Genomic DNA, 13888 nt, shown 5'->3' on the forward strand with positions numbered 1-13888 from the left:
TGCTACATTATCACAAGGTCCCGTTCTTCAGTGCCACAAGGATGAGCCTTTCTCTTCTCGCACAGCCAACTAGTGCACACAGTGAGATGGGGTGGGGGTGGGGGCATTCCTCCACGTGCAGACCCTTGGAATCAGACCCTTGGAATCAGACGCCAGCTCCAGCCTCAGCAGTCCTTGGCCTGCCAAACCCGGGGGCGCAGGAAGGTGGAGAACAGCTCAGTTCCCTCTCATGCTTCTCTGGCAGCTGCCCCGGGCAGGATCCGGTCTCAGCCCAAGAGAAGGAACCGGCGGAGGAAAGCAAGATTTCTCATTCTGTGTGTGTGTTGCAGGATGGGAGCCTGGGAGTGTGGGGCTAGTCCTTGACCCCTGGGGCTGATTCTAGGGGAAGCTGCTGCCAGAGATGTCTTTGGGCCTGGGCCAGAGCAGACCAAACCAAGCGACTGGGACCACACTGACTCTTTCTCTGACCCAAATGCCATAGTGACATGCCAAGAACGGAGTGGCACCCCATTCCATAAACCCCAGACTTTAATAAACTTACGATGGATTAGTGAAGCAAGCCCTGGGCAAAGCACCCCGTCTCCATAGGGTCAGGACAGGTCTGAAGTGGAGGCCACTGGGCTTAGAGACATTTCCCCAAGGGTCACCTGGCCTTAGCCCCTCCTTCACAGAGGAGGGCGCTAGCCCACATTCAGCCTCTGTGTTGCTAGGTGGCTTGGGAAAAGTCACTACTTCTCTCTGGGTCTCACCGGCCTGTATGTAAAATGAGGGTGGTGGACTAGATTTCAGACCCCTCAGCTCTGAGGGGCCTCTGAGTCTCTTCCTCCCAAGTCAGAGGGGTGGGGATGAGGGGTACTCAGGAGGGTTCAGGCCCTCACTCTCCAAGTTCACAATGTAGAGTCCATGGCCCTGGCTCCGTGGCTCTCCCTCTCTGAGTCTCTAGGGCCTTGTCTTGGGCCCACCATCATTGTAGATGTGTATCAGCCCCCAGATATGAAACCAGTTAAAGTGGCGGGAGGCTGGCCCACCCAGGCATGTGGAGAGAAGGGAATAGAAGGCATGAGGTGGTGATAGGGGAGGGTGGGCATGGGAGAGGTGGCAGGGGACTTTGGTTGGAAGTAAAGGGGCCACACTAGGAGCAGCCACAGGGCTGTGGGGGCCTGGGCTCCAAGCCAGCTAGGTGGAGCTCTGGAGGCTCCTTGGCCAAGACAGGCTCCATGGGGGTTGGCTGGAGCATCAGTCATTGGAATGTGGGGGCAGGGTGGGGGCTCTAGTCAGCTCACACTGGGGACGTGGCTGTGGACTCGCTGCACAGGCTCTCCACAATGTCAGATCGCTGGATGCGGCGCAGAGCGGCCAGGAGGGCGTCGAGTGTTGCGCTATCCTGGGCCGCCCAGCTGGCGAGCAGGGCACGGACAGGGCAGGCCTCGTGGGTGAAGGAGTCTATGTGTTCCGGTTGATAACCCAGCTCCCCTGCCAGGTTCCTCCAGGTGTCGCCTGCAGAGCCATTCAGCAGCTTCTCCACCTCCTCCCGCTTGGCTGGGGGCAGGTTGCTGTAGAGGCCTCCATCACCTTTGAGAGCTGCCAAGAACCCAGAGGGGGTCAGGTCTTACCCTCAGGAGGCAGTGGTCTGGGTAAGGCACTAAAGACCCAATCTAGGGAGGGTCTAGAGACACAGGCTGGGGATGCTGACTCATTGCCCCCCTCTTCATATATAGCTCCAGACCACCCTCTCCCACCTCCCCCAACAATTAATCACGGCTGAGGAGGAGGAGGAGACAGGACTCCAGACTCAAATGCAGCAAGTGTCCTGGGTTACAGGCCACTGATTAGGGTGCATAATTAACTACCTGTTCCCCAGAAGTCCAGGGCAGGAGGCTAATTGCAGCCACTTTAGGGGCTAATTAGTCCCCAGGGGAACAATTATCTTGATGAGTCTGGATGTTTCAACTTGGTAAAAGCCTCTACTTCCCAAGTCAGCCCATCAGAAAGGACCTCCTACCCATTTGCTTCCTCTGCTTTCTCCCATCTCTCCACAATAAGTAAGGCGTTCAGGAGCCAGGCCCCTGTGACAGTCCTATGTACAGTCTAATCTTACTCACTCCTCAGCCCACCCCTGCTTCTCACCCTGGCCTGCAGCTGTCTGTGTGTGGGGCTGCTGGTCATGCAGGCTCTGGCTGTCCACAGAGATGCCGCTGTCGCTGTGGAGTTTTTCACCCTCTGGCGGGGGCGTCTGGTTCACCGGCCGGCTGTTAGCTCCTTGCTTGTTCTGCTTGCAGCTGTTCCACCTGGAGCCAGAAGGCAGGCTGGTCTCAGGGGCCAGAGTCTCACTGGCCAATGCCACTAAGCTCTCTTCTCTGATGGGTGGGACCAGGGGCATGGTAGGTGCCAATTATGATCCCAGTCATATTATTAGGGCCTTCAAAAAGTTTGTGGAAAGATGGAATGAAAAGATAATGGACCTGTGGCCCTTAGTCACCCTGCAGGTTTGGAACTGAACTCACCCTGTGTCAATTTTCAGCCAAACAATGTGAACAAGGGGACCAGTAACACTAGGGAGGTAGAACACCTTAGAGATCAGCAGGGCAGCGTTTACCCAAGGACAAAGTTCAGAAGGGTTAGGAAAGAAGGAGAAACCAGAAACACAGGAAGGAAGTGGGATGAGGTATGTTACATGGAGGGGATTGTAATCAGTGAAATGAAACAAAATGTGTATGAATAGTTGAATGTAAAACTGATGATCTGCTCTGTAGACTTTCACCCAATTCACAATAAAAAGTTAAAAAAAAAAAAAAAGAAGAGACAAAAGAAACAAGGAAGTACCCAACCCAGAGTCTCTTGGGGAGCTTGGTTCTATGGTTCTGCTGACACTTTGATTTCAAAATTCTATTCTCAAAACCCGAGAGAGAATACATTTGTTGTTTTAAATCATAAAAAAATATAATAAGGATGGAATTTTTCCATGAACTTTTTGAAGCCCCCAAACCTACAATTCTTTACATATCAGCTCTGGGAAGGCAGAAGGGCACTCAGGCCTTGGTGCACATCAAGAACGGTCAATAAATGTTTATGGAATAAATGGGGCATAAATAAATCGCTTCCCAGGAATTCCACTTTTCACAATCTACCCTTCTAAAATGCTTCCACATGTGTGCAGGGATATAGACAAGGCTTTCCGCTGCTCTTATAAGCAATGACAAAATGCTGGAAACAAACCAAATGTCTATCAATCGGGGACTGGTTAAACAAATTATGATCCATCCATATTACTGAACGTGTGGCTACAAATAATCAGATAATCTATATGTCCAGAGGAAAGCTCTCCCAAGGGAGCTTAAGTGGAAAGTAAATTGTATAATACATATAGAATGATTCCATTGATTAAAAAAAAAAAAAAGCAACCTTGTGTTTATGTATAAACAAGAAAGTATTTTGTATGTGTGTGTGGTTATAAATGCCCAGAAAATAGTTGGGAAGGATCCATTCCAATCACATTTCAATGAAAAGAGGAGCAGGATTTGGGGAGATAAGAAGGCCTTTTACTTTTTGCTAATGTTGGTCTTGTTTGCATTTCTCCCTATAAGCATGCATTACTTTAATGATTGTTGAAAAAATGAACACTGCATTTAAAATTTTTAAATGTCCTCCAGGTGTTCTTGCACATCCTGGATTCTTGGAGTGGAGACCTAGAGTCCCAGGTGCTATGGGAAGGAGAAGGCACATGCACATATAGGCAACTGTGTGGGTGAATGGAGTCCAGAGGGATGAGGCACAGGCATCTCTCTCTGCATGCAGCTGGGGAGGTCCTAGAGTGCTAGAGCCAGGATAGGATCCTTCCCTTCCCTCACCTGCCACAGTCCATCATGCCTTAGAAAAGAGCAGCTGGTAGCTAGTGAGGATGAGCTTGCTTTGGGGTTGAGTTGAAAAGGAATGTGTGTTTCCAGGTCAAGAATGGAGTAAAGTCCTCCTTGAAGCCAAAGGTCCCCATTCTCTGTCTCCCATGCCCCCTCTCACCTCTTAAAGGCGATGTAGGCCACGAGACCCACAACCACAGCGGCCAGGATGGAGCAATAGACAGGGATGAGGTTGTCGGTGGTGCCCCTGGTCACTACGGGCTGTGAGCTGCCCATCACTGTGGTTACCACATCTGCCAAAGTGCTGGCCACAGGGTCTAGTTCTGGAGGGCCCTCAGGCTCCTGGGTGCTAGGTTCTGGGCTCTCCAAACCCTCTGGGGGTGTGGCCCGTGTAATCCAACGGCCAGGGATCTCTAGAAGGAAAAAGAGTTAGGGGAGTGAGGTCTTACTCCACCCTACAACCCCTCTCCCTAGATTCTCACTCACTCCAGTGCTGCGTGCTGAGCCCCGACCCCTGGCTCCACGTGCTTGTGTGTTGCGTAGCTGTTTTGTGACAGGTTGGGGATTGTATAGTAAACCAAGATGAAGATGAGTAAGGGCCAGCTAGTCAGGGGACCTGGATCTACTTCAGCTCTGTCACTGACTTCTCCCCTCAGAGCCTCAATTTCCCCATTTATAGAATGAGACTGTTAAGAGATAATCTTCACACTCCTTCCATGTTGGGTATAGCTGTCATCCTAGAACTCTATTTTGCCTCCCATGGGTATCCAGAACCCTGGCATGGAGGGAAACACACAGAGAAGACAGAAACATCAAGTTGGTTTCACTCTGGGAAATACTGAAATCTCTCTGGCCCTAGGTAGGCCCATAAGACTCCAGCCACCTTCTCCTAAAGAAGGATGGGAGGACTCAAGTCAGAGGTACCTGACCCCACCCCACTTCTTCTGAGATCTGGCAGCTAGTCCTTTTTCCCCATCTCTGATACTCCAGGCTCCAGGCTTGGGCAGGATGTGGTGGGAAGGAATGCTCAGCGGACTAGCTTCCTTTCAGCCAGTTCCTTCTCCCCCCCACACCTCCCCCTCAGGCCAGTTCTTGGACAGGGGTCAGCCTCTTGGTCTGCACGGGCCCACTAGTCTGCTTACTGCCTGGAGAAGGTCACGTTGAGCAGCTGGAACCCTCCTGGGCAGGGAGCAGAGTGCAGATGGAGAGAGGGTCTGCAAAGTAGGTACTGCCTGCTGCCTCAGGGAGAGTGAGACTTTGTGGCCACCCACCTAGGTCCTCTTATGCCAGCTGGGCATTGCCAGCCTACCTGGCAAGGGACCCAGCCCTTCCTGGCACTAGTGGGTGGGATTTTCCATTCTGCCACTCAGCGGAGGGCAGTGCCAGGGGTTGTGGGCCCCCGACAACCTTAGGGTACCTGTCTGGGCAAAGCTGCCCACCCCTTCCATCCTCACTTCCCACGCCTGGGGCAGGGAGGGGAAGCATGCCATCAGGGTAAGGAGGATGGGCACTGAGCTCTCCAGCTCTGTTATGCCCAGCCCCCCAATTGCCCACCCAAGTTGGAGTTGAGGCTGCCCACCTCTCTGCTGGGCCTCCTCAGCTCAGAATGAGGAGGCTTCAAAGGCCCCCTTTTCAGCACCTTCTGAGGGATAAGGCCCCCAGATGTGAATCTGGAATCCATTTGGCTGGCAGTGGGGAGGGGGCTACTATCTCCTTCCCCATCCCATCCGGCCTCCACTCAGTCCTAGGAGGAGGTGGAAGGACAAACACAGCTCTGCTCTCTGGCAGTTCCAGAAAAGACTGGAATGTGGACGGACTTCTCTACTGGGATACTAAGCCTGAAACCAAATACCAGCCCCAAGTCCAAGGTGAAGGTGCATGTGTGTGGGGAGGTGTCTGTGAGTCCAGCCATGACGGAGGCTACCTAGCATGAGACCGTGCTGAGAAAGGATGGTAAGGAACCCGGAGGCTGAAGACAGTGCTGTCCAAGGCGCACTCCTCATCACTCCAATCCCCTCTGATGGGGGTGGGGGACAAGGGATGAGATCCAGATGTGGCCATGTCCACCAGCATTCCAACCCGCTAAGCCCTTGGCTGGTCCTGACAGCAGTTTCCGGAATGGGCGATGTCAGACTTGGGGGTAGAAGGAGGGGTCCAGGTTACCCTTCCTTAGCCCACATTTCACTGGGCCAAGGGGTGGCCCTTCTACCCTGAGGGTGGGGGAACCACTGTGTTGACACCAGAAATGTATATGCAGAGGGGAAAAAAAGTGCACTGGGGGTGGGGTGAGGGGAGCAACCAAACCAAGAATCAAATTCCATTTCCTGAAATGGTCCCTCTGCCCAAGAGCTGACATTTAACTCTTTAGAGGTTAGACCTGAAAGGGGAACAGGGACATGGGTAAACATATCCATCAGAGGTCTCCTCTCCCCCTAGGGTAGCTGGAAGAGTGTGGTGGTATCTGGAAGGGATCTGTAAACGCCCCAAAAGGTGGAGCCTCCCCTTCCCCCAGTTCTAACCGTTCTTTGCCCTAATCATGTCCCTGACTAAGTTCCCCCACTGGTTGGTCCAGACTTGTCCATGGAACCGTGCTGCCTAGCTGCTGAAACGCCTTCCCCTGCTCTGCCTGGCACCTGATGCTGCTTGCCTGTCTCCTGGCCCAAGGCCTTCACCACTGGAACCCCCCCCCCCCACACACACACACACACCTTGTCCCAATGCAGGAAGTTTCATACACAAGCTTGGCCTCAGCCCAGCTTAACAGCCGCTCCACCCTGAACTCCTGAGCTGAGGATCATAGAGCTGGAATTCACAGGATGTGAGAAAGAAACAAGGGTGTGTTTCTTGCCTGTCAGACTCGAGGCTTCCAGTGGGCAGGGGATGCATCTCCCCCATCTGACTTGGGGTGCTGCCTCTATCAGAATAAGGGAGCCTCAGAGTTGGAGCTGGGGTTGCAGCTATTCAAGGCAAGAGGCTATCTCTCCAGTCAGACTGATGGCTCCCTGAAGGAGATGCTATAGACTGAGGGTTCTCAAATGGAAATAGCCAAATGAGTGGTGGGCAAAGGCTGAGGGAAAGAAAATAACACACTGTCAAATTCTCCCTGCAGAGGGAAGGCCCACTCACCTTCCCAATCCCTTGAGTTGATTCCTATGTAGGGTTTCTGAGGCTATAAATCTTTAGGGAGCAGAAAGCCTCATTTTTCTCCCAAAGAGTGGCTGATGGGTTTGAACCTCTAACCTTATCCTACAGCAGCACCAGGGTTTCTTTTCCCTGAGACAGATATCAAAGACCCAAACAGTTCTGCCCAAGCACAATCCCATGGTGCTTCTTTCCCCATCCAGAAACCACCTCATTCCAGCATACCCAGCCTCAAAAGGCAAGGAAAGGAGGATTTGCTCAGAATGTGGAAAGAGTAGAGACTAGGACCCGAGAGTCCTCTGTGTGTGCGCTGCCCTGTTCTCTGGCCTCCCAGGGCCAGGCCTGAGTTTCCCTTCTTTTTCTGTCCCCAAAGCTCCTCTTCCTAGAAACCTCCTTAATGGTCCTGTGTCCAACCTCAGCCTACACTAGTAACAATGGCTGTCTACTTCTCTCTCAGATGTCAAACACTGAAGTGGAACAATCATGGGGTGGGCAAGGAAACTGAGGATGAGAGACAAGAGAGACCTAACGTCACTTTTCTAGATTCTATCTCAGGTCCCATAAGTTACCATGCACCAAGACCAGGCCTCAAAGCCCAAAGGCTGCATCTCCTGAGGGTCCTCAAGCACTTTTTTCCAGTTCAGAGAGCCTGTTTTAAGGACCAACCATGTCCTGCTCTGGTCAGAAATATCACAGGCCACAGTGGCCACTTTGGAGACGTTAATTGCCTGCCCATCCAATTGCTAACTGGCTGCCAGATGTGAATAAAGTTCTGAAAGATGAATTACAATGTAGTAATTAATAAATGCAGATGGTGCCGGCCCCGGCAGTGTTCTGTTCTGTTCCGTTCGGAGTCACTATGAGTAGAAACAGAGTAAAGACTATGGCCCAAGAGTCCTCTGCATGTGCCCTGCCCTGTTCTCTGGCCTCCCAGGGCCAAGCCTGAGCTTCGAGGGCACCTGACATCAACAACTTCTGCAGCCTGGGAGGCTAATGGACTTCGAAACACTGAACCCAAAGAAGAAAATATGAAAGGGAGCCTTTGGCGATGAACTATCCCTTCCCTGAGATGCCCCAGAAAGGGCTTTCTTGTCGTCCAGGGGGCGCCCTTGGTCACGGCTCCAGACCACGCCTACCCCACATCCGCCCGCCCACCGGGTTGCGCGCGCACCCTCACACACCCTCACACTCGGCGTCGGCCCAGCGGGTGCACTCTCGCAGCTGGCGCTCAGTGTCCTCACACACGGTGCAGGGCAGGCATGGGTCCACGTGGTTGGCCTCGTCAGAGTATGTGCCATCCGGGCACTCCTCGCACACGGTGTTCTGCTTGTCCTGGCATGAGTACACAAGGCCCGAGCCTGCCTCGCACACCTGGCAGGCCTCACAGTGGCCGGTGGCCTCGTCCTGGTAGTAGCCATAGGCGCAGCGGCAGACAGCGTCGTCAGCCTCCACGCACGGTGCAGACATGCTCTGTAGGCCCACGCACTCGGTGCACGGCTTGCATGCCTCAGTGGCACTCACCACGTCGGAGAAGGTCACGCCTGGGGACAGAGGGACAGGTGAGGAAGCAGAGAGCCAACAATTTCGCCAACTTCCCATTGCCTGGAGTTGCCCTTGTTCTTTTACCTCCTGTACTAGTTTCACCCCGTTATTACCTCCCACCCTCTTTCCTAGGGTCCCTGATTCCCGTGGCAGCTGCCTGGGGAGAGGGGGAGGGGGAAAGGAGGGGAGTCCCAGACCTGAGGTTCCACAGAGTAGCTCAGCTGGTGTCTGCGAAATTTCCAGCAAATTCCCTTAGCGAGTTCCCAGCCCTGTACTCTTGTTCCCAGCATGATTAAGGAATAATCTGAGCTTGGTTCCCACCCAACCCTCCCCTGGGGCCAGTGTTGGGCTCCGAACCTAGCCCAGGCATTGCTGGCCTTCTGCTAGGGAGCCTCCCACTCAGCTGCCCTTCTGTTCCTGCTGCACAGGTGGGGTCTCAGGCGTGGCCTGAATAGGTCTAGGGTTAGGTGGCAGAACTTCCCACCCATATAGCGCTATCCCCAAGCTGCTAAAGGGCTTGCCTCTTGAGGGTGGAGATTGAAGTTCAAGTATAGCAGGAGGGACTGAAGCTAGAGAGTTAAGAAAGACTTGCATATACTGTCCTCTACCCTTTCAACTGGCACAAAGGGGAGATTTCCAAGCTCACTCTTGACTCATGCTATCTTAATTAGTACAAGTGAAGGAGGGTGCCATGGTCCCCGCCTCCTGGTGCAGGGAGGTAGGGGAGGCACAGAGCTAAATCGTCACCCTTTCCAGCCCAGGGTGGAGAACTCCATATTTGCCAATGTGAACCCAAGAGAACACATCCTTACTCCAACGGTTGGACTTGGAGCACGGATTTAGGAACCTGAGAACCAGAGAAAGAGGGACTGCTCAGAATGGGGAAACAAAAGTAGAGACTAGGGTCCCATTGGAGGGAAGTGAAGCCTGCTTTGGAGTCCAACTCAATATTCTTTAAAGCATCAAAAGACCAGATAGAGCACTGAGTCATTATCTTGTGTTGGGCAAGCAAAAAGGAAAAGCTAGAAAGAGGGGAAAGGGGGAAAGGCAGAAAAATAGGAGAAGAGAAAATAGCGGGAATAAGGCCTGAAGGGAGACTTCCCATTCCTGAATCAGTTCCCTAGAGGGATCCCTGTGTTTCTCTTCCCAATAAGCAGGCATATCTGGATTCAGATCTTGTTTCATCACTTAGCTGTGTGACTTTGAGCGTTTTACTTAACCTCTCTGAATCTCATTTTCTTTATCTGTAAAATAGGGCATAATTTCTCCATGCACAGGGTTGTGGTGAGGACACAGCAGGGATTCTACAAAAGTTGAGTCCCATCCATGGTCTGGGCATGATCTAGGCAGACAGCAGAGAGGACTTGCAGACATGAACGCAGAGGCAAGGTGCCCAGTCTACACAAATGAGAGTGTTCTATATCTGCCTGCCATGGTGTGGTCAGGGGATGGGACTGGTCACACTTGGAGAGGAAGAGGGAGCCCTGCCCATGGGAAAATCCAGAAAATTAGCAGAAAACTCTAGAGAAAGGATTTTAGGGGGTGTGAAAAATGTGGTCTTTTTTTCTTTTTGGCAGAGAATGAAGGCAGGAGTTTAAATGGATTTCCTTGTGGAAACGTTATGAGGATGGAAGGAAGTCTGCTGGGGTCTCTATTCCATAAAGTGGTCTCATAAAGGTGGCCTGTTAACACAGCTAGGGGGTGGAAGAAAGAGTCCTGCATGGGCCTCTGAGCTGCTGCGGCTCCTGCCTCCTCTCCTCTAACCCAGAGATGCCAGGAGTCCCCCATCCCAGGCTGCTCCACCTTCCACCTCAGACCCTTCCACAGATTCAAGTTGCAAGGAGGAGAGGTGGTAAACTGGAGTCTATGAAACAACAAAGGCTAATTACAGAGGCTCCAGGGTACCCATGGTTGGCCAACCCAGGGTTAGGGCAGATGGCTGAATGGCCAGGTGCAGAGCCTCCCTGCCCAGACAGACCCAGGTCTCCCTCCGCTGGGGGAGGAGACAGATGGGGTTACAGGAGTCACCAGCACAGGGGGATGTCACTGTGTTTGAGGGTCACCAAGGGGTTAGGATTGCCTGAAGTGCAGGGTGAGTTTGGGGACACACTGAGGTCAGTGTTGGCAGACAGGTGAGTTTCCAGCCTTGGACCCTTGTCTCCTTGTAGCTACGTGATTAAAGAATATCTGAGCATAGTTCCCACCTAGCCTCCAAGTGGGCGCTCAATGCCAGGTAGAAGGCAGATCCTGTTAGCCTTCCACCTGGAAGGGCCCACGGGGATGCTCCTGACTAAAAACTGTACAGATTTAGAGCCCAGACAAGGTTGAGGCCAGGGCATCAGACCTGCCCTCTCTGTGCCCCCTCCATTCACCTGGAAGATGGTGGGCTTCTCTCCTCTTCCAAGGGAAATCAGGCAAGAATGGCCCAGGCTCTCCCTCTCCTCCCATCTGATATCACCCCAGCACCCTTATAGTGTTCCAACCCCCATCTCTGCTGCCTCTGAGAAGCCTTTGCTTCCTTGGCCCAGGCTGGAAAACAGTTGGCCTGGGGGGAGGTGCAACCCCACCCTCCCCAGGATCCCCCAAGGTCAATTTCCAGGGCAGCCCAGGATTTGATCCGCTTCCTCCTCCCCACAAACACACAGAGGGTAAGTGGCAGCCATTGATTTTGCAATGCAGATGATATTTTTAGCTGGTCTTAGCATTGGCTACTCCTTCCCACCAGGCCACACTCTTCCTTCAAGCCTCTCTGCTCAGGGGCTGGGGATCCCCTAGCAAAGCCCCCTCCTCCCTCTGCATACTTTCTTCATCCATTCTCAACATCTCTCTGCCTCTTACACTGGGCCAGAGCCCACTCTTGGTACCCTGCTAGAAGAACTTGGCCATGTTTCTCCCCCGTGTCACATTCCTGCCTGACCCGACCCCCGCCTGGCTTCCCTGTACTCACTGTCCAGGCAGGGCTCACACACAGTCTGGTTGACTCCGCAGGGCTGGGCTACGCCCTCGCCCAGATTGCAGGCTTTGCAGCACTCGCCGCTGTAGGTGTACAAGTCCGTGGGACATGCCTCGTTGGCACCACTGAGGGACACCTGGGGTAGGGGGAGATCAAAGGGTCAGACCATCTAGGAAGAGGAGGGAGTGTCATCCAAGGGATCAAACACCCCCTTTTGATGCCTTCTATTAGAACCACCTGGGCTGAGATGAGTTCACCAGGCAGTACTAGACACATCAAAGCTGGTGGGAAGGAAAACAGTGGAAGGACAGAGAGCCCTGCAAGCTGCTGGGGGTTTAAGATTGGAGCCCTGCATGCTGACCTTCAATGAAGTTCACTTGGGCTACGTTAACTCCTAAAATTCCAAGGATATACCACATGGGGAAGGGGACGTAAGACAGGGATGTCATGAACAGTTGGGCAGCTTGCAGCTTGCACAGGGCTCCCAGCCAAACGGGTGACTAGGAGCTGAATTTCAGCCCATACTCCACTGGCTAAGCTGCGTACCTGCAGGGCCACATCCACCCAGAGGGGGGTGCCTTTTTCTAACTCATACAAAGGCTGCCATGCTCTACTCTATTCTAGGTCCCTAACTCCATTAGGTTGAATATCAAATGGGAGGTGTCTGAAGAGCAGAAGGCAGATGGTGAAGACTTGGGTTTGAATCTTGATTCTGCTCTGGGCTTTTGGTCTGCCCTGCCCCCACTCTGAGTCTCCATCTCCCCACACATGATGGCGACAGCTTGGTGCCAGGGCTGAGGACCAGCCAATGGGCGAGAGTCTGGCGCCAAGAGAGGGAGAAAGGGATGTCTGTTATCAATGATGAGGAAGTGGCTGCTCTCACCACTCAGCAGCCCTGCTCCACCAGGATTTGATTTCCAGCCACCCGCCCTCCTCTCATACCCTGCCCGTCCCACAACCACTGGGAACAGCGCTAGAACCAGGGCAAAGAGGACTCAAATTCCTGCCACTAAAGCATCTTTGCTCAGGGACAGTACGATTTAGTACCAGGTTCCCTAAGAGGAAGGGCTTCTGGAGACATGCTTTATATTTCTGTGGTTTTTTTTTTTAAAACTTACTGTCTAATAAAACTCCAAAGCCTGCTTTTCTCAACTCATACCAGACCATGCAGCCCCCATTTGATGCAGAGTATGGGCTCTTGGGTGATGGAGCCAGAGGGGAGGTTTACAAGGTCATTGGGGTTTGCTTCTGCTTTCACGATGGTCAAGAGACTGTCTTCCCTTCAGTCCTTTAAAATGTCCTAATGCCTCAGCACCAGAGTTTGGTGGGGAGGGAAGAGAAGAAGCAGGGGGATGGACAAGTTGGCTCAGGCATGGAGGCAGCTTTGGGGTCCTCATAAGACAGTGGGAAGGGTCTAGGTAGCTCAGGAAAAGGAAAGGTGGGTATTGCCACCATCTTCTCCCAGGTGGTAACAGGACATAGTGCTGGGAACATCTGCAGACCAGGAGCCTCCTGGACCCCAGATTCAGGCTCTCCCGCAGGAGGCAAAATTCCAGAGGAGCTTGTTCTAATTTTTTTTCATCCTTTAGGGCTCTGCTTAAGTGTCACTTCCTTGGGAAAATGGTCCTATCCCCCCACCCCACTCCCCTCCTCCCTTTCCAAATTAGGCAGCCCTGCCCTGTTACCCCAGGTGGTGTAAATGGTTAACAGGCTTGACTATTAACCCAAAGGCTGGAGATTTGAGTCCATCTAGTAGCACCACAGAAGAAAGTCCTGGCAATCTACTTCCAAAACCTCAGCCATTGAAAACCCCGTGGGTCACGGTTCTACTCTGACACACACGGGGTTGCCATGAGTCGAAACTGACTTTATGGCAACAAGTAAGTGGTTCAATTACAAGCTTGCCTTTCACTACTTTGTCCAATTTGCTACTTCAATGATTCCCCTGCTAGACTGTCAGCTCCCTGAGGGTAAGGGCCATGGTTGCCTGAGCGCTTGGCACATAGTAGGGACAGAACATATATAATTATGGAATTTAAGAACACAATAATACCACATGACCTCAGCTAACAAGAAGTCTGGATCACTGAGTTTCCCTGAGAGTCAAGGGTTTGCTCCTCTAATCCTCTAATGTTTTTCATTTTAACTATGTTTGCCCTTCTCTGCCTCCAGAATATACCTTTACATTTCCCTGTGACTCAGGGACTCACTGTTTATTCTGGGCTGCAATGCAGTGCAACGCTTGTGTTCTCTATCCTAAACAACCACACTTTTGTCTGTTTGAGTTCTCCTGTCAGCTTTTTTATATAGTATTTGTCTCCTCCCTTCCTGCCAGGGTTTCAATTGTCTATTCTTGCTGCTACTGGAGTGTGGCCTGAAGCAGCCTCTCCTCCCCTAC

The 13888-nt window shown here is 52.4% G+C and overlaps 1 protein-coding gene across 1 annotated transcript in view; it reads right to left on the minus strand.

Moving 5' to 3' along the window:
• Window positions 1-1279: 1279 nt before the first annotated feature.
• The window catches only part of NGFR (nerve growth factor receptor), a 17602-nt gene continuing 4993 nt past the window's right edge, over window positions 1280-13888 (minus strand). The window contains exons 2-6 of the mRNA XM_006832485.1: window positions 11485-11626; window positions 8177-8536; window positions 4015-4267; window positions 2128-2288; window positions 1280-1581 (exon numbers count right to left, since the gene is read on the minus strand). Of these exons, the coding sequence (XP_006832548.1) occupies window positions 1280-1581; window positions 2128-2288; window positions 4015-4267; window positions 8177-8536; window positions 11485-11626 (1218 nt within the window). The remainder of the gene's footprint in view (window positions 1582-2127; window positions 2289-4014; window positions 4268-8176; window positions 8537-11484; window positions 11627-13888) is intronic.

Source organism: Chrysochloris asiatica, unplaced genomic scaffold (assembly GCF_000296735.1).
Source record: "Chrysochloris asiatica unplaced genomic scaffold, ChrAsi1.0 scaffold00007, whole genome shotgun sequence".
NCBI lineage: Eukaryota > Metazoa > Chordata > Mammalia > Afrosoricida > Chrysochloridae > Chrysochloris > Chrysochloris asiatica.